The 20,575-nt window shown below is 50.4% G+C and overlaps 8 protein-coding genes across 8 annotated transcripts; 3 read left to right on the top strand and 5 right to left on the bottom strand.

Moving 5' to 3' along the window:
* Positions 1-1,276: 1,276 nt before the first annotated feature.
* Positions 1,277-2,191, top strand: DEU56DRAFT_977642 (uncharacterized protein). The gene is made up of 2 exons (XM_041359661.1): positions 1,277-1,527; positions 1,580-2,191. Exons 1-2 carry the CDS (start codon positions 1,489-1,491, stop codon positions 1,985-1,987), a joined length of 447 nt encoding a protein of 148 aa, XP_041213042.1. The 5' UTR covers positions 1,277-1,488; the 3' UTR covers positions 1,988-2,191.
* A 283-nt stretch (positions 2,192-2,474) lies between these two features.
* Positions 2,475-4,513, bottom strand: DEU56DRAFT_779355 (uncharacterized protein). Its single transcript, XM_041351884.1, has 5 exons — positions 3,796-4,513; positions 3,644-3,739; positions 3,522-3,590; positions 2,966-3,466; positions 2,475-2,912 (listed from the first exon to the last, which is right to left on the bottom strand). Exons 1-5 carry the CDS (start codon positions 4,279-4,281, stop codon positions 2,565-2,567), a joined length of 1,500 nt encoding a protein of 499 aa, XP_041213041.1. The 5' UTR covers positions 4,282-4,513; the 3' UTR covers positions 2,475-2,564.
* Positions 4,514-5,195: 682 nt separating this feature from the next.
* On the top strand, positions 5,196-6,664 carry DEU56DRAFT_582512 (uncharacterized protein). Its single transcript, XM_041346924.1, has 3 exons — positions 5,196-6,139; positions 6,353-6,501; positions 6,556-6,664. Coding segments are annotated over exons 1-3 (1,047 nt in total). The 5' UTR covers positions 5,196-5,242; the 3' UTR covers positions 6,557-6,664.
* Positions 6,665-6,918: 254 nt separating this feature from the next.
* Positions 6,919-9,124, bottom strand: DEU56DRAFT_962568 (uncharacterized protein; the record flags this gene model as incomplete). Its single annotated transcript, XM_041359363.1, has 2 exons — positions 7,737-9,124; positions 6,919-7,680 (listed from the first exon to the last, which is right to left on the bottom strand). Exons 1-2 carry the CDS (start codon positions 8,943-8,945, stop codon positions 6,919-6,921), a joined length of 1,971 nt encoding a protein of 656 aa, XP_041213039.1. The 5' UTR covers positions 8,946-9,124.
* DEU56DRAFT_779345 (glycoside hydrolase family 16 protein) lies at positions 9,104-10,844 on the bottom strand. The gene is made up of 6 exons (XM_041351883.1): positions 10,608-10,844; positions 10,296-10,548; positions 9,941-10,247; positions 9,554-9,887; positions 9,425-9,497; positions 9,104-9,369 (listed from the first exon to the last, which is right to left on the bottom strand). The coding sequence occupies exons 2-6, from the start codon at positions 10,510-10,512 to the stop codon at positions 9,281-9,283; spliced, it is 1,020 nt and encodes a 339-aa protein (XP_041213038.1). The 5' UTR covers positions 10,513-10,548; positions 10,608-10,844; the 3' UTR covers positions 9,104-9,280.
* A 61-nt stretch (positions 10,845-10,905) lies between these two features.
* DEU56DRAFT_779341 (Rec8 like protein-domain-containing protein) lies at positions 10,906-13,533 on the bottom strand. Its single transcript, XM_041351882.1, has 6 exons — positions 13,428-13,533; positions 13,254-13,374; positions 13,057-13,196; positions 12,893-13,008; positions 12,343-12,836; positions 10,906-12,287 (listed from the first exon to the last, which is right to left on the bottom strand). Exons 1-6 carry the CDS (start codon positions 13,428-13,430, stop codon positions 11,143-11,145), a joined length of 2,019 nt encoding a protein of 672 aa, XP_041213037.1. The 5' UTR covers positions 13,431-13,533; the 3' UTR covers positions 10,906-11,142.
* On the top strand, positions 13,534-15,878 carry DEU56DRAFT_880543 (uncharacterized protein). Its single transcript, XM_041356092.1, has 4 exons — positions 13,534-13,724; positions 13,776-14,140; positions 14,200-14,541; positions 14,593-15,878. The coding sequence occupies exons 1-4, from the start codon at positions 13,619-13,621 to the stop codon at positions 15,442-15,444; spliced, it is 1,665 nt and encodes a 554-aa protein (XP_041213036.1). The 5' UTR covers positions 13,534-13,618; the 3' UTR covers positions 15,445-15,878.
* Positions 15,862-19,228, bottom strand: DEU56DRAFT_779337 (uncharacterized protein). Its single transcript, XM_041351881.1, has 4 exons — positions 19,146-19,228; positions 18,827-19,092; positions 18,173-18,685; positions 15,862-18,121 (listed from the first exon to the last, which is right to left on the bottom strand). The coding sequence occupies exons 2-4, from the start codon at positions 18,963-18,965 to the stop codon at positions 16,044-16,046; spliced, it is 2,730 nt and encodes a 909-aa protein (XP_041213035.1). The 5' UTR covers positions 18,966-19,092; positions 19,146-19,228; the 3' UTR covers positions 15,862-16,043.
* Positions 19,229-20,575: the final 1,347 nt, after the last annotated feature.

Below are 20,575 nucleotides of genomic sequence, written 5' to 3'. Positions count from 1 at the left end.
CTCTTATCTCAGAACTCGCCTTCACGTATGTCGTCTCTGGCAGCTCGGCCAAATTTGTTTTGCTTCGAGTTGCGGCAATACTGGATGTTCCAGCTATTTCTGACAATAGGGTAGCATCGGGCAGCACTACTTCAACTCGTCCCATCTACGCCGCTAATGTCATCTCCACAGTTGGTACGTTCCCCAAGTTCTTCACTATCCGCTCCACGCGGCTGCGGAGTAGGAGATGCAGCGGACATCGAAGTCGAACCCTCGATCCTGTTCAGGGTTCTGATAAGTACGCCCACAGAACATATTAACACATCTCTGACCAAATCTGATCATCGAATCTGAACGTGGCGCAACGTTGTGGGCCACATTGTTTCTGGGGGGCGAGCATTGGGGAATGCCCAGACCTCCCAATCTACCTGTATCCATGTAGACGCACTTAGTGTTGCAGTTGGATCATCTCTTGCTGCTGTGGACGTATCATTAGGGAACACACGCAACTCGGACAATCGAGCATGTAAGGTGTTGGTGTGTATATGGTTTTTCGACATTAGTTTCTGTGTCGTTCAAGCAATGCTGGTTAGCACCAGAACCAGCACCTCAATGCTACGAAGAATTGTCGAGAATGGATGCTTAGCATAATTATATCAGAAGTATATTCGACGGCATCCGCTCCTGCTACACGCACTGAAGTACTGACACACGGCTCAGCGCTCAGCACGGGCGCCTTGATCACAATCTATTCATCTCCCACGTTATTTCTTGGTGTCCTTCTGGAATGTCCACTGGAAGTGTATGAATTAATCTTAGACTATCGAAAATTGTAAAGTAAAGGCTCAGCGTGATCGTCGACCGCATTAATGGAATCGCACCATTGTCCACGGGCACAACACGCATCAACGCGATGAAGAGATCGCAGCTTCAACGTCGACTGCAATTGTGGGTCGGGCTGTATGAATTATAGTGTCAGTGCTCGGCTATGATTCAATATTTGCAAGTATCTGTTATATGGCGTTGTGAAACTGCGCGAGTCTAGTATAGGATCCTTTGCTTCAGACCAGGAACTGAGCAGTCGGTCCGCGGGACGTGGATCAGATGCAAACGCAAATATCGCTCGCCTGGCGACCTGGTCCCCGACATATGCAATGGGCCCGAAGCAACCATTTGACATGTCCAGGTTTATTCTCCACAAGCATGATTACCTTCTTGCGCTGGAACACAGCCGAGCCGAGCGATGAGGGGGAGCAGCCGCTTGGACGCCCGTTTCGAGCTGTGGAAACTTGAAGACGGGGGAATAGAAGTCTGTTTCCACGCTTTGTCGTGTTATGTCATGGGCAAGATAATACATTGTAAGAGAATCCACAGCTGTGGACTGATGTGTGGACTGATTGAAGGGCAGCCGCTTTGTCTGGCTTGAAATTTGTGGCCCACAATATTTCGATATATAATGAGCTTCAGGAAACCTGGCTGCAACATACTTACCACCCATTCCCTTCTACAATGTCACCATCGATCGAGCAGCTCTTTCAGAATCTTCGGGTATGAAATCATCAGTATCGCTTTTCACACTCATCTCACCTACAAGTCACAGATTTCTGGGATGCTTACATCGGACTCCTCCGAGTCTAGCAAGTCGCGTTTGATGGACATTCAATGTCCACCTAGACAACGCTATGATCAACACTATGGTTATCGTGTCAACCGAAGATTCATCATGCTCTCCCAAGAGAGTAAAATCAAAACCGGTCCCGGCCTTTTTAATGACCCCATGTCGTTAGCTTGCCAGTGGATCCAGCAACAGTTGCAACTCCCTCAATTGTCCTTGAAATATTGCATCGAGCCGGAGGATGAGAATGATGAATCTGTCATTATGGTCCTCTCTGTTTGCTCGGACGAACCCGCCAGCTTCAATGTACGACCGACCCAAGAGCAAATCACGTTGTTGACGGATTTGCTCGGCAGCCCCCCTCAGTGGTGGGTTAGTTATATGAACATGTAAATCCGCACTACCCCGATACCAAATCATTCGCTCTATATCATGTCATATACATATATCTCCCATCTCGAGACTGCATACTATGTTTATCAATTAACGTCCAATAGGAATGTAGAACTACTCATCTGCCTAGCATTGTACACTAGTTCGCGACGAGTTGGAGGGGCTCGGATTCCATCACCATGATATATATATGCGAACTCTTACATGATTCATCCGAATATAAGACGGACAGACTGCAGACTGCAGCTGTAATCGGTAAATGCAGCGTATCGAGTAGTTCCTGCGTCTGGACGTGTCGCGGGAGATTTATCAAGGAGGGAGGCCAGATATCAATGACGATGTCGGAGATTGTTCAACCTCAAAAACTTTTCAGATTCCAGCAACTGCTTGGGGGTACATTTGAGGCCATTTCACGGCATAGCATTGAATCCAACTCGAGGTAAAGGAACCTGGAAACGGAAGGGCATCTCTCTAGATGGACGTGATGGACTAGCGAAAGACATTAATTGAAATATGACAATCATCACAAAATAACTAGACGCAAGGATGAAATAATTATCCACATACTGCAGTAAAATTAATGGCCATCATCGTGCGGGGGAGATGCACAGCAAAGAAAAAGCACGAAACGAGCCCGCAATGGAACACGTCGTGACTGCGCGGTAGCACAAGTCTCAATAGTTGTATGTGCCTGTGTTATGGAGGTCGAGGCGGCGGCAGGCTGAGGTTGCAACAATACCTCGGCTTGGACTTGGACTTGTGGTTGCTGCTGTGTTTGTTTTACTTTTTGAGGAGATGCACAGCATAGAAAGAGCACGACATGAGCCCACAACGAGAGGGGTCGCGACTGTGCGGTTGTTGCAGCAGTACCGGCAGGTCGGGCACGTGAACGATCTCGTTCCGGCCGCGGAGCAACATACAATGCCTGTACAGAAATCAGAAAACCCCAGTAATTGAAGCATACTGATAAAGACAAACTTGTTTGTCCCGAATTGCAGCCACTTCGACAACATGACGACTGCCGCGAGAAGAGGTAGTTTGCCTTGGGCATTGCGGGAGTTCGATGTTTTCATTGGTGGCAGGCGGAGAGCGGAAGAGCAAGGACAGGCGGCTGATGTGTACATCTGGACACGAACCCGAAGACCTTGGAGGATGTTGAGGCTCGGCTCCTGAGTCGGTGTTGAGTCGAGGGTGGGGTAAGAGTAAGGACAGACGACCGAGGAGCGCGTGGTGACGTAACCCTGAAGGCGTGGGGGACTGCTGAAGTTCCCTTGCTGCATCATCATTGGGTGGAGAATGGTGGATGAATGAGGACAGGCGAGCGACGAGCACACGTCGATGTAACCCTGAAGGTCTTGGGGGTTGCGGAGGTCCGGTCGCTTCATCACTATCGGTTCGAGAGCGGTGGAGGAACGAGGAAATGCGGCCGAAGAGTGCACTGGCGGAGGAAAGAGGGTGGGCGTCCCCCTTTGCGGAAGACTGAGAGTATGGAGGTTCAGACGAGAACTAATTAAAAGATACGGTTATGACACACATGAACATCAAATTGCATGTCGTCAAAAAATGTTGCTGGGAGTTCATCGATACCCCGCGTAGCATCAGCCTAGCAAGTTAATGTTATAATGAATGAGAAAGTCCATAAAATACATCACATACGTCCAAAAATGACTTGTCGGCTATGTCCTGTGAGGAGCGGGGTGTGTGCTCCATTCCCGAAGCGTCATCAGATGATGCCTCCCGTTCGAGTTCATCCTAATAGCAGATATTGTGAGCGAGAGTGAGTGAGTGAGTGATATGTTGACACTCACATTGGTATTGGATAGTGGGTCTTCAGCTTTGAGGATGTCGTGAACATCATGCACGTACGTGTTACTGTCCTCACAGCCAGTGACTAGCAACTTTCCATCGGCAGAAAAAGCTGCGCACTCCACAAAACCGTTGTGCTGGATTGGTGGCCCGAGTGGGAGATTTGTATCGAGATTCCACAGACGCGCTGTTTTATCCCATGATGCACTCGCAAGGAGGTGGTTATCCGGAGACAAAGTGATGGCGCGAATCAAGTGTTTGTGACCATAGAGTTGGGTGATCTGCTGCAAGTTTGAGATGTCAAATATTGTGATCAAGTCATATGACGCGGAGATAATCTTCTTTCCATCTGATGTCCATGCCAAGCAGTAAACTGGCCAAGTGTGTTCAAGTGTGGAGATCAGCTTGCCCGTCTTGCTATTCCATATTTTTACACCAGTCTCGTCATATCCACCTGTTGCGAATTTTTTGGAGTTGGGCGAGTACATCACGCTCCCCACCCACTGGTGCCCGGTATTGATTGTCAGGACAGTTTTGCCGCTCTTGACATGCCACACTCTTGCTGTCCCGTCCGCAGATCCACTCAAAACTCGCTCCCCATTTGCAATCCAGCACACTGCCCACACATCCTTAGTGTGTCCTGTCCATTTGGCGATGACCTTTCCCGTCTTGACGTCCCACAGCCGCACTTTCCCATCGTCGCTTCCACTAGAAACAGTGCTGCCATTTGGAGACAATGCTATGGTGTACACACCTGCATTGTCCCCCTCGTCTTTCCAGTCTTCACCAATCTGTGCGCCGCTTTCCAGGTCCCATAGTCGGAGTGAGCTGTCTGACGAAGATGTGATGATCCGTTGTCCGCCGGGCAAGTGCACAACGCCTCGCACCCGGCTGGTATGGCCTCGCAACGTCTGGCGTGGTGTGATCACTGACAAAATTTCCATCTCAATGGTGGAGGAATATGTAATCCACGGTTGGGAGTTGTCGGACATTGTCAGACAGGTATGCGAGAGAAGTCTGCTGAGATCTTTTCAGCGGGTTATCCAACGACAGCAAAGATTGCTGGTGAGCCGACGAACAGTGTGCAGATGTTGTTTCACGTGTTCCTCGATAATTCGCAAGATATTTGTGCGGAACGTGGCTGGTAAGTAAGCGCTCAGCTTTGCCTCGCAGATCGAAGAACCTAATAGATCATTCATTACTCACGAGAATCACCGGTTGTAAGTTGAGAGAGTATGCGTTGGTTGGGAAATAAGTTAAGCACCCATAAGTTCAAGTTGTCTTTTGAGGTGCGTGCCCTGCATAGGCTATGCATTTTACGAGCTATGCAATTGTGCAGGTTGAAATGGGGCACAACAACACCTATTGACACCGAGCTGTTACGAAAATCTTTTTGAGTGCTTCCGAGGCTTAAGCTTAAGCTTCAGCCAACCTCCTTCTTGTTCCACTATGAATAGGCTTACATCTGATCCGAGTTTAGAACTCTGTCCGGACTTTACCTCCTACATCTATCAAACTAGTCGCGCCCGACTTGTTAATCAGAACAACAACTTGAACGAGGCTCAAGTAGTTGGAATTTTGCAAGCTGTGTGGGTAGTTACCAATAACACCCATAAGGTCCAATGGCAGCGGCAACTTCAGGAAGACCAAGCCGCTGTCACAGAACAGCAGAACCTCGAAGATACCAAATGTCAACTCCAAGCCTCGCATCTCAAGGATTCGGAGGCAGCTTTTCTAGAAGAAGATCGGAAGCAGAATCCTTTCAAATACATTCCCATTCCCAACCGTCCGCGTCCCTTGTGCACTGTACACAATGTCCTCCTTTCTGATTTTGCCATAACAAAGCTCGTTAAAGGTCAGTATGTGGAACTTTACTACTGGACTAATGGGGGTCTCCCGGCAGATGCACGATCAACCTATCGCACTGCTGACGACGAATGCATGGGGCCTTATACAAGCCCTGGGAGCTCCACTACAGCGGGTGCTGCTCATCAGGTGGCTAGGGTCATTCCCGACCATAGTCTCACTCCCATCGACTTCGCTCAAGCTGTCCCTCGCGCACTCGCGTCATTCCAACAATGTGGTTGGGCAGCCGAACGTATCCAGATGCTTGCAGCCTTTTGGCAAGCGTTGATGCGTCATGATTACTGGAACTCCATCGACCCTCTTGCACAGCGTGCATTGCTCGTCTACCAGGATGAGCAACGGCGAGCATGGCATCAAGCCATTCCCCTCCCCGACGGGGCATGGGACATTTCTATTCTAGATGACAAAGAAATCAAAATAATCTTTGAGACAATCTACCGGGAAGATCGGTGTCGTCGTGACGATGAATGGGACGCTCGAGTGCGCATTATTCCTCGCCTCAACCATCCATTTGCTGACACCTTTTCCTTGACTTTGTGACTGCCCTGCCCACTTTACCCTACCGACGCCTTTCTTTGCGCATGGCCTCTGCGCTGTGATTATGTTGTGTATTTGCGTGAACACGATCGTTTGTTACCTTTGTGTTGCGCGGTGTGCTACCCCCCTTCGTCTATGTGTGGATAATCCCTACAGCATCTTCAATCTTTGTACCCCAGAGGTGCGCTAGATGATCATTCATCCAACCATCGTGTCCGGCGCTCGAGGCGCGCATCCTCTTCTAAAGGACGTCGACGCTCAGCCTCTCCTCCCGTGCACAGCAACTCGGCGTCCTTCTACAACTAGTTGAGTTACCGGGTTCCCGCAGAGATCATACCTCATACTTTATCCTTTCATAGATCCAAAAGTCGTGTTTTAGTCTCAAACCTGGCGGTTTTGCCCAAACTCGAATTACTCTCATTGGGTGCCAATTAATTTGTTTATCTTGCGAACGCGGTCGGTTGCAAGAAGAAGAAAAAAATAGATGTTTATGCCTTGCTACATGACCATTCATCCACAAGGAGGAGCTGGAAGGACATATGTTAGCATTGTGAATGTGCAAATCATGATGTGAAGATGGGTTACAAGCCTGATAGACCACCGCACAATGCAAGAGAATGTATCGAAGAACAGAAAGATGTTGTGGCCTCCAAGTATTTACGACAAAGAGGGATAATAAAAGATAGTAACATTCGATCGAAAATCCACCCTAGCAAATCCGCTCACTTCTTCACTCGCCCCATGATCGTCGTCCTACGCTGCATGATAGGAATCCCAGATGGCTTTTCAGGACTCACATTCTCGCTCCCATCACGAGAACCCAATTTCCGAAGCTTTCGTACGAAGCTCTCAGGGCTCGGCGACAATCGCCTTATGATCCCCCCAGGGTTGCGTACGGAAACTTTGAAGGCATCAGGGCTATACAAGTTTCTCAGTACGGGAAGTTTGCTCCCACTGGACGAGGGTGTACTGCTCCCCGTAGGTGGCGTCTTGCTCGGCGTGGTGGGTCCTGTCGTGGGCGTCTGAGTAGACATGAACAGCGAGTCCTTGCTTTCCCCACTGATGCCGAAGAGTCTGGGGGACGTCGCGGTGGAAGCCATAGTGTCGTGTACGGCAAGTGAGCCAGTGGAGTTCATCAGTCCCAACGAATCCACAGAGTCAAGGATAGCAAGGGATCCGGTCGAGTACTCGTTGATATGCTCCAGGAAGCGCGAGTTCCTCCTGGTGCTCACAAGCGTATTGGAGAATTTGCGCCCGTCTGAGTCCGTCTGAGTGATGTCGGTACCATAAAGCAGACTATGGAATGCGGAATTGTCAAACGGCGTGTCGGAGTCAAGGTCACGAGCGGATGTAAGTATGCCGGGCGAGGCGCTAAGAGGAGGGAAGGCAGATGTGGAACCGGATAGGCGGGACAGAATACTTGACCTTGACACAGCGGAGGAGTTACGGCGGTGTCCGCGTCCAAGGGCGACTTGGTTCAAATTCTATACCGCCATAATTTTATTATCTTTTGAGCATAGAATTGCTTTGTTCAACATACCTGGATGAGGTCCTGGCTGAGAGTCACCGTTGGGCGTATATTCTGGTCGTTAGATTCATCCTCCTCTGAATCCACTGGTTCACTCTCCGCTTCTGGAGGGCCGTCCGATGATTGGGAAACGTTGAGATCGATGTCGCTCAGGACCACGGGGGTCGACCGTCGACGTAGCTCGGATATCGAGAAGCGTGCTCTCAAAGGCGGAGTATGTTGTAAATGTACAGTCGACCCAGATGTAGAGCTCGCCGCAGATCCAACGCCAGAGCTGGAAGCAGGGAGAACCAAACCGCCTTGCGCAGAGGGTCCTCCAATTACATGTCTAGCAGAGCCTGCATTTGCCTCCCGTCTGCGAGCAATGAGGGCGTCGACGGCGTGTTGACGGGTAGGACTGAGAGGTTCGCGGACGGAAGATATGTCGGACGAGGAAGGGGTGACGGTATCTGTATAGCGGCCTTCTTCCTGAGCGAGGCGTTTCCAGAACTTAGAGACCTTCTTTTGCGCACGGACTTTGCGCCGCACGCTGAGAGTCATATGCAGCGCAGATTGGTACTGTTCTGGGACAGGCTGACCAATGACCACGGGCTTCAAGCTTGAGAGCAGCGCTTCTGGGTCGTGAACAGCGTCACCTATGGCGTCGACCAAGAGATGGTCTGCATTGCCGAGATCAGAATCTAGTGCATCAGAAATCCGCTGAACGGTGAAGAACGGGATGCCAATGTCGACGAGAAGGCCAGCGAGGCGCTGAAATCGTGATTCAATCTTCTGGATGCGATCCATACCACGCGCGAACTGGTGCTGGAAGCGGGCAAGTTTGGTCATCTCAGTATAGAGCTCGTTGCGGGTTCGGGAAAGATCATCGGTGACGTCGGCAAGGTCGGCTGCGAGTTCAGCGTTGGTCTGACGGAGGCGGAAAACATCGCTTTCAGACGGGTGAGTGCAGCTATCAGTGTACAGATCCAGGGGATGGGTTGACCGGGGTTGATAAAGCTGGGCGGGATCGAATGAAGGCAGGGAAGCCTCAAGAGATACAAACACCGGGGCCGCTGAACCACTAATTAGGCTAGTGAATGTGGGCCTGGTGTATTGGATCTGTCGGAATTCCATTGAGCAACACGACCCAGTCGACGATGGTGGAGAGGAAGCCATGCGGGACACGTCGCCTTCAGACCTTGTACGACGATGCAGCAGCCGAAACGATTTGAAGAACCGCATCCTGGTGGTTGCCTAGTGGTAGAAAGTATAGAACAGCTAGAACTATGCCATAAGTACAGTACTACTAGAATGTGGCTGACGCAAAACAAGGAAGCCGCATCCAAATATGGCCTGGGTGCTGGCTGGTTAGTGTAGTCAGTCGCCAATCACGCACCGACTACCCCGAGGCCCCAACATGTATTCAAGCTCCAGTGTCTAACGCAAAACAACGAGTAACGTAAACAATGCAAGGGCTAAATGACAGACTTCTATAATGCTGAACAGATCGTCCGGACTTGCTACATTAGTAGCTGTATGGTATGGTATAATTAAGATGTATGAGTGTGGGCATCAAACTAAGGCAAAATACCAGTGGGTGTGTATATCTTGAGGGAGTTGATTTCCCAATAGGCATCGGCGAACTCGTGAGGATTGTTGTCAACAACTGCGAGGGTCATGTATCAGGTTTGCGAGCGATGAAATCGACGAGGTAGGCTTACAGCTCTCACAAGTAGAGGCTTTTGCTGCACACGTGGACGTATTCCATACCGACTCGGACCCTGCCCAGTCACCCTGCCAATTCGATGAGAAGGTCATAACGACGCTGCGTAACACAAAAGGGTACTCACACACAATGTCAGATCAATAACGATGCTATGTGCATTGAAGTGTTCGGAGTAGTCGCAGTTGTCATGCGGCGACTCATTGCTTTGCATCGGGAAGTACGCATCAGGTGTGAATAGATCCATCATGTCCAGGATGACCTCGTCACTGTTGACTTGCATCAAGTTGCTGCGGCTTATAAACCAGACTGAGACGCCCTTCTGGCTGCTCTTTTCCATGATGTACAAGCCACCGCCCCCTGCGTTGAAGCTTGCCCCAAAAGAATCTTGCTCAGGAAAAGATACTCCACAACCCTGGTTGGAGTTCATGGATGCGTCGCACGAAGTGGACTGTGTCTTCCTACGAACCAACTTAGGTGAATGACACGTATTAACGGCTGTGGAACACCAAACCCTTTCTGTAATCGATCTTGTGGCATAGTACAATTCGGTGTGGTGTGTAGCGAGGCAAGATTTGCTTGACCGAGGTTGACGCCTTCGAGGATATCAATTTCGCCACCGTTAGGCCAGGGCCCCTGTTGACTCAATGTCCACCATGCAGGCCACGTTGAACAGCCCTCGGGCATGTGTGCTATGTCGAGGACCAACAAGACGTCATCGTAGGCGGCTTTCGAGTGTATGCGTACACTGTCTCGTCCGCGGGCAGATTTGGCAACTTTGTTCATGTCATCAGCGCGCATGACAAGCTTCGAGTCCGAAACTGCGAAACATTGAGCATACAAAATTGTGCACAGAATGAGACACATGCCGAAAGTCAGATTATTTTTGAGAGCTGTAGCTTGGTCGACAAAGTTGACACGGCCGTGCGTCGGATCGTCTGCTGTCTCCCAGGAATAATTATCTAGAAAGTCATGGCCGACATGTGAGGCGATCAAATTGTAGGTCACAGTCAAGGATGGGAGCAGTGACCGGGCGTTGACCACCGCCAAGGAAGCGAGTGCGAGTATTGCACATCTAGTATACATCGTTGATAAAGCAAGGACAGGATCCGGTTGTTCTGACTGAAAGCCAGCGGAAAAGGAGCGGAAGGGAGCAGGAGTCAGAGGATTAACAAACTGACCTGGTTCTAATGTGAATGCCAGTACGACCAACGGCTCAGGCTGAACATGAATTAGTGTCAATGGAATTCAAGTTCAAGCTATGCGGTAGCCTTTGGTTGGCTTTCGGTAGAATAACGGCATTGTCAAAGACATTCCGAGACTGAAATGAACAGTGAGTAAGTGGCAGTCAAACTTGGTCTGATAGACAGCTTGACACTGGCAGTGCGGCGGTTTCGGAGTTTTGCCACAAGCTAAACTAATCAAAATGTGATTGCACAAATTCAACACCGGTCAACGGAAATCATGATCAATAATCGAAAATCAGTAACACATTCTCAGTTTCTTATTGGTGAACAGGTACGCAACGGAAACATACAGATCGAGGTAAACAATTCTAAGATGTATAGGAAGATACGGTATAAATCAGGAAAGCTACAGAGAACAGAACGTAGAAAGCTTGATGCCGACGAGCTGACGAGATAAAATAAACAGATAGAAAATCCTAGTATCACATCGTAGATGGTCATGAAATCAAGATCTGGAAAATAAATACGCTTAGAATCCCGTGGCAGACACAATAGATGGTGCGACAGATCCGTGCCGCTGGCGCTCCCATAGTTTGTCCTTTGCGCGGACCTCGATGTTCTCAAAGGCGGCGCTCTGCGACAATTTCACGCAGTCTCGCGTTCCAAGGACAAGCAGCTCGAAGAAAAACGCAGACGCTGCACGCCGAGAAGCTTTTTCCGTCATCCTGCGGAAGCTCATGACACGCTCCTCGTCATCCTCGCGGTCTTCGGGTTTCAGTTCCTTGCGAATGATACCGAGTGCCTTTACTGTGTTTTTGCTATATCCTGTGCCTTCACCATCTCCGGCAGCCTCCTGAGCCTGAGTGGGTGAGGGCCGCACATCGAAAGACGCGATGGGACACGTCAGATCAGCGTAGGTCTCTTCACCTTCTTCCCCGTCGACGGCTGGCGTGGACGATCGACTTTGTTCCGTCGCAGCACCTTTGCTTCGTACCACCCCCAATTCGTCCTGTGCCACCGGAAATTCGCCACCAACATCCATCTGAAACTCGTCCAAACCGCCCGTCATGTCGCCAAAGTCGAAGCCACCGTCAGGAGCCATACTTGCACGACCGCCAAGGGCTTCACTAGCAAGGGCGATGCTTGGAGCAATACTGGCATCTCGCCGACCTTGTTCGACCTGCTCATCCTCATGTATGCTCCCCTCAACCCTAGGTTTCTTCCTCCCTGCCTTGTCAGGGGATGCACCCCTCTTCTTCGATGGCAGGCTGGTCTGTAGAGGACGCATGAAAAGCTCGGATAGTTCGGGTGCTAGTCCAGGGGGTCCAGCAAGGAAGAATGTCCCTTCGGGAGTGACCTTCGTGGGAAGAAAGTAGGCAAGGGGATCCTCGCGGATCTCCATAAGCCGCATCATCATCGCGGAGCGCGGGAGAGATGGGTGTTCTGCAAGGATATCACTGACATCCTTGACAACAGGAGCACCTAGACCACGACCAGCTCTAGCTCCAGGGCCATCGGTGAGCTCAGTCACAGCATCAATAATTTGCTTCTTTTCTTTGGGCTTGCGCTTAGCCTTTGCAGCGACTTGATCGTCAGCTAATTCTTGTGCGGCTGCTTTTGGTGTGAGGAGAAGCTCAGGCGGCGGTGTTTGCGGAGGCTCGGTGAGCGGAGAGGCTGTTTACTGAACGTCAAAAAAAACTCAAGCAGACAGTATGCAGGCACGGCGTACACATTCGAGAAGGAGACCTGGTTTGTCCGGGAGTCTTTTCACGATCGCTCAAGGGGCGGTCCCCGAAATCGATACCCAAGTCGATGTCCATACCTCCCATGTCTGGACCAAAGCCCATGTCCACGTCCATGTCGGCGCCAAACGGATGTTCGGAGGGTTCTCTACTTATGTTCGAAAAGAAGTCTTCGCCCTCTCCACCTTTCCCCATCATTCTAGAGTCCAACGACTCTCTGGCACTTCGTGGAGTCGGAGCATCACGACCAACTTCTACGCTCCCATCGATAACGCTGACCGGTCCGTCTCCAAAGTCAAGACCAAGATCAAGCTCCCCAAAGTCCTGTGAACCGATACCATCTGATGGACCAAGGTCGAAACCATAGCCAGGATCATCAAGGTCGAATTGCAGGTCGTCGGCGGTTTGAAGGGTGATATCTGCTTGTCGTGCAACATGATGACCCTGAGGTTCGGCGATACGATCTTCAAAATCGATATCCCTGGCTCAGCGCATGAGTAAGGGGGACAAGAGACGAAAGAACGCATGAGATCTCACCAGTTGATATCAGGAAGCAAAACATCCAGGTCAAGATTTCCGCTTTGAAGTGTAATGGCATTGCGGTTGACAGCCAGTTGGTCCTCCGTCATATCAACAACACCTGGGCGGAATGCCTGGAACACGATCAACATTTATTTGAAACCAAAAACACAAGGCATCACCATCTTGATTTTCAGAAGAGCCTCGTTACAGTCATCCAATAGATATTTCGCTTTGCGACTGTAGATTCGAACAACACCGAGCAATAACTGGCCACTAAGACGCAGTGCCATGACTTCGACCTCCTGTCCCATGATGGCGTCTGGGATTAGGGTAAAGCGTCATGTAACGCGTCAAAAGCATACGAATAATGACGCACCCGCTGCCTGTTCAATATCCGTCTGTAGCGTCTGTGTTTTGGAGAGTTTTCTCTCCATATGCGCGGCTAGCCATACTTTAGCAAGTGGCCCACGGCGCGATAAAATAGCTTCTGAGTAAAACTTTTCCGGAGTGAGTGACCGCTAGGTAGTTTGGGAAGTAGACTATCACGCACCATGATAATCCAAGTTTTAGATGATATACAAGAAATGAAAAGAGAAGGTGTTGACCAGGCACCCGTCGCGGTTCAGAACAACTTGGTCAGGTGGTGGCTGTGTTGTGGTGGAAGCTTATTGAACTGTATTTGGCCCATTGATTCAGACCTTTTACAGATTTTTGTGGACGCGGGACAGGCCACAGTCAAAGATGCTGGCCTCCACATCGCGAAACTCTCTTAAGAGAGTCTCCAGGAAGGCTGCGCTATGGTCTTCCCAGTCAGAGTGCACCGGAGTGTTGCATGTGCCCTTTTTTCGTGAGTCAATTCGATCACTTGTTGGCAAACGCGGTTTTGAACCCAATGTAGGATGTCAGAGCACCCAACAGCAGGTTGCAGCAAATTCTGCTCCACGTTCGAGCTCGTCTACACTCCGGAATAAACCATGGTCCTTCATTCCCGATCAAACTTTTCAGGGGACCGCACGCAGTAGTGCTATTGCGCGCTACCAGTTCCGGTCTACAACGATTGCCAATGCCAAGAAAACCATAGATGCTCTCAGAATGTGCAGAGAAATGAAGCATGAAGGCGTAAAACCGGACATCATCATCTATAATAACCTGCTGGCATGTCTAGCGGAAGACTGTCATGTAGTAGAGGCTTGGGCTGTTGTCGAAGACATGACTTCCATGGGGATTGCACCCGACCGACACACTTTTAATCACCTCATACATGTGCGTTCGTGTTTCTTTGGCCACTGTACCTTACCTTATTGTTCCATCATTGAATCCAGGCGTCACGTCGGCTGCAGTCATCAGTTATGTGGGACATCATCGACAAGATGGAAGCAGGGAATATCCCTCCGAACGAACAAACATTTCAGCTAATAATCCAACGCCAAACAACATCAGACAAAAGAAATATCGAATTTGCACTGCAGTGCATGTATGAGATGGGGACCCGGGGGCTCGCCATTGAGCTCACGATATCTCAGGACGTGATACGAACGGCGACAGAACTCGGCTTTTCCCGACTCGCTGTCGACCTGGCGGAGAATTTCGAAGCTACCTCCGTCCGGAGATTAAGCCCGGAAACATGGATGAGATGTCTAGCATCGTCTGCAGAGGGTCTCTACGTGTGTGGTATTTCTACTCTTTATCGTTTCCATCTAACATTTGATTGGAAGGCTGAAGGTGTTCAACGATGCTGGGACAAGGTTGTGGGCGACCTTAATGTCACACCAGACGAAGGCCTCTGTCTCGATGTTCTCCACACTGCTGCACGTCGCGGACTCTCTGAGCTCGCAGCAGACGTCATTCGCGTCCTTAGACTTCTGGGTGCTGACTGGCAAGAATACCACTTTGCACCCCTCGTGGAAGCACTGTGTAATGCTGGCAAGCTCAAAGACGCGTTCGGCACACTCGACTTGATGCGAAGTAGTAACATCTTCCCTACTGCAACAACTGCCCAGCCGATATACGACTTCCTGAAGCAGGACATTGACAAGGTGGATAGCGCTTGGGAACTGCTTGACCAGCTGCGAAATGAAGGGAAGACGATCGACAGGACCGCCATCAACGCCATCATCCGCGCTGCCATATCACTCTCAGATCTGCAGCGTGCCGTAGGCGCTTACAAATCTTTCCCCGACTACAAATGTGTCCCTGACATCGACACCTTCAACTCCCTCCTTTCGGGCTGTATCGCGGCCAGTCACCGTGAGCTCGGAGACAGACTGCTCCTGGAGCTGAAGGAGTTGGGCATCAAGCCAGATGCAACCACCTACGAGCGGATCATCATCCTTTGCCTCACACAGGCTTCATATGAGGATGCGTTCTTCTATCTCGAGGAAATGAAAGCGCAGAAGTTCGTACCGCCACGAAGCGTTTACGATGCCATCATTCGCACTTGCGTCGCTGCCGGTGATTCGCGGTACACGCTAGCACTGGACGAGCTTAAGCAGTGTGGATACACCGTTTCGCATAGCCTGCAGGAGTTCATTGACTCTGGAGGACGAGAGTCACGGGCGAGGTCATAGCGTTGATGTTCGTTAAGTTACATTCGTCGTCGATAGGTAGCTCTATCTACATAATTTACATCCCAAGATGTGGAGTTCAGAATTGATGCTCTGTACCGCTCCACGGAACTGTGCGTGATTTCGAAGACATCGAACCATGCATCGATCGTTCTACATTCGTATGACTGCGCGATTTGCCCAGGAGACTACGAAGCCGCCGGCGTGTCGGATTGTAAGAGTACACATGATAGCAATTGCCCCCACTTTATAAGTCGACCCCAGAAATAGGTCTGTTGGCTGCATTGGATGGACCCTGACAAGAGCAGCACCACAAGAAAAACTGCACAAACACGGCTGATGATCCGTCGCGGACCGTCGGGCTTGAGACTCAGAGCTCCCCATTCCTGATCGCCCTGACCAGTTGTGGCTACCTGCCAAACGGTTCAACATATTCGTGCATTGCGATATATATATCTCAGACGAGCAGCTACTTGAAAAGCAAATACAGCTACCCCACCCACCCCCTTTTTCTCTATTGCGACAACCTGCCCCGCCATCCCAGACGACTCAGCACCGTGATTTGTACAATTTTTCCCCACCTCGCTTGCTACACACCACGTCTACTTCCTTTTGGCCTCTCCGCCTGTACTCGCAGAGACAGGTTCTTCGTCCTCCCACGGGCTGAAGTTGGGCTTACGAATCAATGGCAGCGACTGCAGCCACGCAGGTAAAACAACTCCCTTCCCTCCGAACGCCGGCACCGGCTGCGCCTCAGCATTAACGTGCGCTGGAGAAGATGGGATACTTCCTACATCGCTAAGGCTCGGCAGACGCTCGAGGCTCGTATTGGTCGAACCACCAAGCGCGCGTTGAAGCGCTTCACGTTCTGCTCGAGAGGGAGCAAAGGCGCGAAGGAGGGCAGATGGTGTCGAGGAATTGCTGGTCATGAGCCCATTGGGGTTCAGCGCATCATAGCAAACTGTGGGAGGGGCGCTGGCGGGTTCAGACGGAGCCGGAACGTGTCGTCGCGGAAGCCGGAAAACCTTGGCATCAGGATTAAGACCCTTGCGTTGCTTATCTTTGGCAGATGTTGAGAACCACCTGCGCGGTCCAGAATCCAACCCTATGGTGCCGGGATCATTGGCAAGTGTGTTGTCCAACGCACGTACAGCCGAGGGATCAGAGTTCGTGCGGTGAGGCATGCCCATTTGGTCATACATGGCCTGACTGTGGTGGCGAACTTCGAAAGGATCATACTCGACGTCCATTTCTTGTGCGGGCGAAGGTCCAGTGAGGGACACAGGTGACGCACTGAGTGTACCTACAGCTCTTCCGATGCCTCGCCAGTCTCCAGAGGGGGAGTCTAGCACGCTAATGAGGCTGCTTGGAATGAATGCTGAAGACGGCGTTTGAACATCAAAGGGAGAAAATGTCGAAGTCGTTTGGGGGGAGAAATAACCGTAAGCAGCTTGACCAGGTTGTGACGGATGCGCGAGGGAAGCGATGTCGTCATCAAAGATGGCGTAACCCTTGGAACGACGCGAAACAGCACCTGTCTCACTTGCAGTGGGGCTGAAATTTGATAGCGATCCCAATGAAAGTCGTGGAGGTCTGGGAGAGCGAGAAAGATCTGTTGAATTAAGACTGTTCTGTGCGTGTTCCGAAGTCCCAGGTGAGGAGTGGACATCCGACGGATCATCAAAGGGACTGAAAGTCGAAGACCAGGAGTTTGTATCTGCTTGACCGATGTCAAACTCATTTGCGTTGCCGTGACCGTTAGTGTGACCGTATTGCTCTTGGGCATGGCTGCTGCTCAGAACCTGCATAGGGACGAATATTGGTTCCTGCTTCAGAACCTCCGTCCGTTCCCTAGCTGCACTCAGTCGCTCGCGGGCCTCCGCTATTTTACCCTCGAGCTCCTTCGCCCGCGTGCTAAGTGCGGTGACGACATCCTCAGCAACCCGAACCTCCTTCTTCTTCGCCTCAAGCTCCCGCTCCAGTTCCTGTGCTAGGCTGGCGTCCTCGATCTCAGCTTCTTCAAGTAAAGTCGCTCTGTCTGTCTCGGTTTGCTCCTTTAGCCTGCCAATTTCATTCTCCAGTTCCTCGATGCGCCTTACAGCGCCCTCCTTCACACCACGGGCAGTCTTCAGCTTCTTCTCGGCATCTCTTCTCCCTGTTTCAGCAGAGCGTCGTGCATCCTCAAGCATTTTGGCACGAGCTTTGCCTTCGGCTTTGCGTTGATCTTCATCGCGCTTACGTAGGCGCAACTCTGCCAATTCAGCCTCCAGTGCATCATGAGACGCAGTGGCCGCGGTCTGAGCGTCGCAAATTTGGTTATCGAGTTCTGCCACAAAAGCCTGCTGGGCAGTGATTTGCCTCAAGACTTCCGCGATCATCGGCGAGTCATCGATGGATACAGATCTCGAAGGGCCGCATGAAATGGTTTGAGCAGCAGGTGGTACATAGACACCAATGCAAGTCTGGTCGGAAACCGGTTGAGATACTGGAGGATTGTGCTCGTGCGTTCGGTGATCTGTGTGCAGAGGAAGTGAAGCCGATTTGGGAAGTGGCGGAGGCGTCGAGTTGCGCCGAGGAACTAATCCAAGGCGCGGCGCGAAACGTTCACGATTGCGCAACCTAGGCGGGGTGCCACGTGAAGGAAGCCTGGGACATGGAACCGACTTTGCAAACGGAAGACCTTCTTTCTGGATTAAGAAAGAAGGAGAGACACGAGATCAAAAAAACATACCGTTGAATTCGTTGAGCTTATCAAGAGCCTTAAAGCCGAGTATTCCAGAGCTCCAGCCCTCGGCGTCCTTTGATCGGATCATGGCATCATGATACCACGACTCAACAAGACCGCCGCGCCACCAGTGACCAAACGAACCAATAAACCAAGAATCTGAAACTACAGATCCATCATGATCAACGCCAGACAAATTCCCGTTACCATGTGCACTAGCTGTGCTTGAACTACGTCCATGAACGCCAGCAGCTCCGCGGGTAGTGGCGATCGTGCAAATGCCAAAACTGTGGAAGACGTGCTTGGGGGTGCGTAGGGATACTGAAGCACGGTTTGCAAAGTGAAACGGAAGGGGCGTGCGGTCAGTCAATGTATTGCGGTCCACGGGACGCGAAGAGTATTGGGCATCAGTATCAGAAGATTCGTCTGTGGTATCATCAAGATGACTGAGGTGCTGGCGGAAGGATTGCTCAGTTAGATAAGCACGGAAAGATGTCTCTGAGGGATTTGTGAGATATGCTAGGGGTTTGTAGGTGCAATAAAGATGCAAGGCATGAACGATCAAATCGTGAACAATGATGACGATAGGTCGGAATAAGAGACAATGGAAAAGAAAATGGTCAGTGTGCAATCAAAGAGCTTGAACCACAATTTGCTCACCGAGTATAAGCACTACAGCAACAAATACAAGAACAAAGACGAACGACCTGAATTCGCTGCGAACATGGGCAGAGTCATCCCAAAAATACAAGGGGGTCCATAGGGAGATCAAGCCAAGTCCGCCGAAAGATAGGCTCATTAGCAAGATAGTCGATGGTCTTGATGACTTTGCGAGGTTGGGAAGATTGCGAGTGGGGTGGGTGTGATTAATGGCAGACACTGTTGCAAAGGGACAAGGCCGTCCCCGGAGTCAAATTGAATTGTACCTGTAAAAAGTGAGTTCAGCAAGTGAGTTGAATGCTTATAACAAGGAGCTCGCCGTCGTTTTGGGGATGAAGAACGTCGTCAACGATGATCACGTTGAGGAACGTTGAGAGTTTAGGAAGAAGAACAGCGCCCGCAATCAAAATGCCGGAGTCGGAATTTTGGTACGTAAATCAGTGCCACAGTTTCACAACAAAACTAAATTCGCTACTAATCTTAATCCACGATCATCCACACCGAGCCCTTTCCTAATGGTTTTTCCTAATGGTTTCCTTGACAAAATTGCAATTTAGGTCGTTTATTTAGTAGCACCGGTACCGTCAACCTCAAATTTTATTCTTTGCACTATCGATCCAATGAGCCGTTATCCATCGATTCCATCGCGATGAGCAATGCCTGCAGCCTGGGCCAAGAATTATGTCCTCGTTTTTACTTACCTTGGTTTTACATATTTCACAGAACATGATGTCGGCCACGAGCTAGACAACGTGTCTATATACCCGCAGAAAATTTACCCTGCAGTGATCTAAGTATGTACAGACTCCACTTCGCATGTCATTCATTCACACATCCACCCTGATCGATAGATGCACTACGACCATGCTAGTACATAACCACAACGTCTAGTAATGTCATTGACCAATCCTCCGGTTGAACTGTTGTAGCTCATGACAAAGTTCATGTCACTTGCCCTCATATTATGAGGTATGGTCTACCACAATATTCTATATTTATCCATTGCGTACTACTACTGAGAAGGAAATAATGCGCCAAGATCATGAAAACTTCCCATGAACTCTAGTGGTGCAATAAGGTGCAACCCGGGGCCGCATCCCGTGTGCTCTCTTTACAGTAACTCCTGCTTAGGCATTGGCCAGAGGACTACGGTGTAAGGAAAGACAGGTCATCTGTCGTTCGTGTTGCGTCACGAGTTGAGCCAGGAGAAAACCACATTAGTGGCTGATTAAATTCCGCTGGCAATATTGTGGAGAGGAATCAACCCATATCTTGTTAGTGTTGGAGCAGAAGCCCAGTAGCTATCGCTTCTCCTGCGGCCCGAAACCTAAACAGTCAAGTGTCACCATACGCAAGTGAGTAATTTCCATTACCCCACTTGTGTTCCTGGGCTCAACTGGGGCATGCTTCGTGCATGTGGTAAGGGGGATGTGCTTCAACAGACCTAGTTGGTTTTAGCTTTCTTTACCCTCTGTTGCTGCGGTGCTCGGTAACTCGTCTCTCTTGTAGTCTGCTTGAAGCTCTGGCTGACTACGAGGGGGTTGTCAGGTCGTTCAACATAGTTCCGTGTATGACGTTCCCCCATGATCCAGTTAATGTACCGGTACAATTGCCATTCGTCCCACCTTTCAAGTTTTGAATGTCCAGCCAGATTCCATACTTGGAGATGATCGGCGCAGTCTGTTTTCAAATTCGGCTCCTCCTTTGCCTCAAGGGGTCTGCATGTACGAGAAATCGCCCCCCACAACC

Source organism: Suillus clintonianus, assembly GCF_016758775.1.
Source record: "Suillus clintonianus strain FC179 chromosome Unknown DEU56scaffold_9, whole genome shotgun sequence".
NCBI lineage: Eukaryota > Fungi > Basidiomycota > Agaricomycetes > Boletales > Suillaceae > Suillus > Suillus clintonianus.
Note: the sequence above shows the minus strand (reverse complement) of the source record. Positions and strands in the feature narration are given on the sequence as shown.

Excerpts from the sequence above, each read along its gene's own strand:
- DEU56DRAFT_977642 (XM_041359661.1), top strand. The coding sequence starts at position 1,489 with ATGTCACCATCGATCGAGCAGCTCTTTCAGAATCTTCGG. Across the intron at positions 1,528-1,579 it reads AGCTCTTTCAGAATCTTCGG|ATTTCTGGGATGCTTACATC; the intron begins GTATGAAATCAT and ends TACAAGTCACAG.
- DEU56DRAFT_779355 (XM_041351884.1), bottom strand. The coding sequence starts at position 4,281 with ATGTACTCGCCCAACTCCAAAAAATTCGCAACAGGTGGATATGACGAG. Across the intron at positions 3,467-3,521 it reads ACATGCAATTTGATGTTCAT|TCTTCCGCAAAGGGGGACGC; the intron begins GTGTGTCATAAC and ends CCATACTCTCAG. Across the intron at positions 2,913-2,965 it reads CTGCAATTCGGGACAAACAA|GCATTGTATGTTGCTCCGCG; the intron begins GTTTGTCTTTAT and ends ATTTCTGTACAG.
- DEU56DRAFT_582512 (XM_041346924.1), top strand. The coding sequence starts at position 5,243 with ATGAATAGGCTTACATCTGATCCGAGTTTAGAACTCTGTCCGGACTTT. Across the intron at positions 6,140-6,352 it reads ACGATGAATGGGACGCTCGA|CATCTTCAATCTTTGTACCC; the intron begins GTGCGCATTATT and ends TAATCCCTACAG.
- DEU56DRAFT_779345 (XM_041351883.1), bottom strand. The coding sequence starts at position 10,512 with ATGTATACTAGATGTGCAATACTCGCACTCGCTTCCTTGGCGGTGGTC. Across the intron at positions 9,888-9,940 it reads CAAGATCGATTACAGAAAGG|GAAGACACAGTCCACTTCGT; the intron begins GTTTGGTGTTCC and ends GTTGGTTCGTAG. Across the intron at positions 9,370-9,424 it reads AGCCTCTACTTGTGAGAGCT|TTGTTGACAACAATCCTCAC; the intron begins GTAAGCCTACCT and ends TGACCCTCGCAG.
- DEU56DRAFT_779341 (XM_041351882.1), bottom strand. Across the intron at positions 13,009-13,056 it reads CTCTTCTGAAAATCAAGATG|GCATTCCGCCCAGGTGTTGT; the intron begins GTGATGCCTTGT and ends ATCGTGTTCCAG. Across the intron at positions 12,288-12,342 it reads CAGGTCTCCTTCTCGAATGT|CCTCTCCGCTCACCGAGCCT; the intron begins GTACGCCGTGCC and ends TTCAGTAAACAG.
- DEU56DRAFT_880543 (XM_041356092.1), top strand. The coding sequence starts at position 13,619 with ATGCTGGCCTCCACATCGCGAAACTCTCTTAAGAGAGTCTCCAGGAAG. Across the intron at positions 13,725-13,775 it reads GTTGCATGTGCCCTTTTTTC|GATGTCAGAGCACCCAACAG; the intron begins GTGAGTCAATTC and ends AACCCAATGTAG. Across the intron at positions 14,542-14,592 it reads CGTCTGCAGAGGGTCTCTAC|GCTGAAGGTGTTCAACGATG; the intron begins GTGTGTGGTATT and ends TTTGATTGGAAG.
- DEU56DRAFT_779337 (XM_041351881.1), bottom strand. The coding sequence starts at position 18,965 with ATGAGCCTATCTTTCGGCGGACTTGGCTTGATCTCCCTATGGACCCCC. Across the intron at positions 18,686-18,826 it reads TGCTGTAGTGCTTATACTCG|CATATCTCACAAATCCCTCA; the intron begins GTGAGCAAATTG and ends ACAAACCCCTAG. Across the intron at positions 18,122-18,172 it reads TAAGCTCAACGAATTCAACG|GTCTTCCGTTTGCAAAGTCG; the intron begins GTATGTTTTTTT and ends TCCAGAAAGAAG.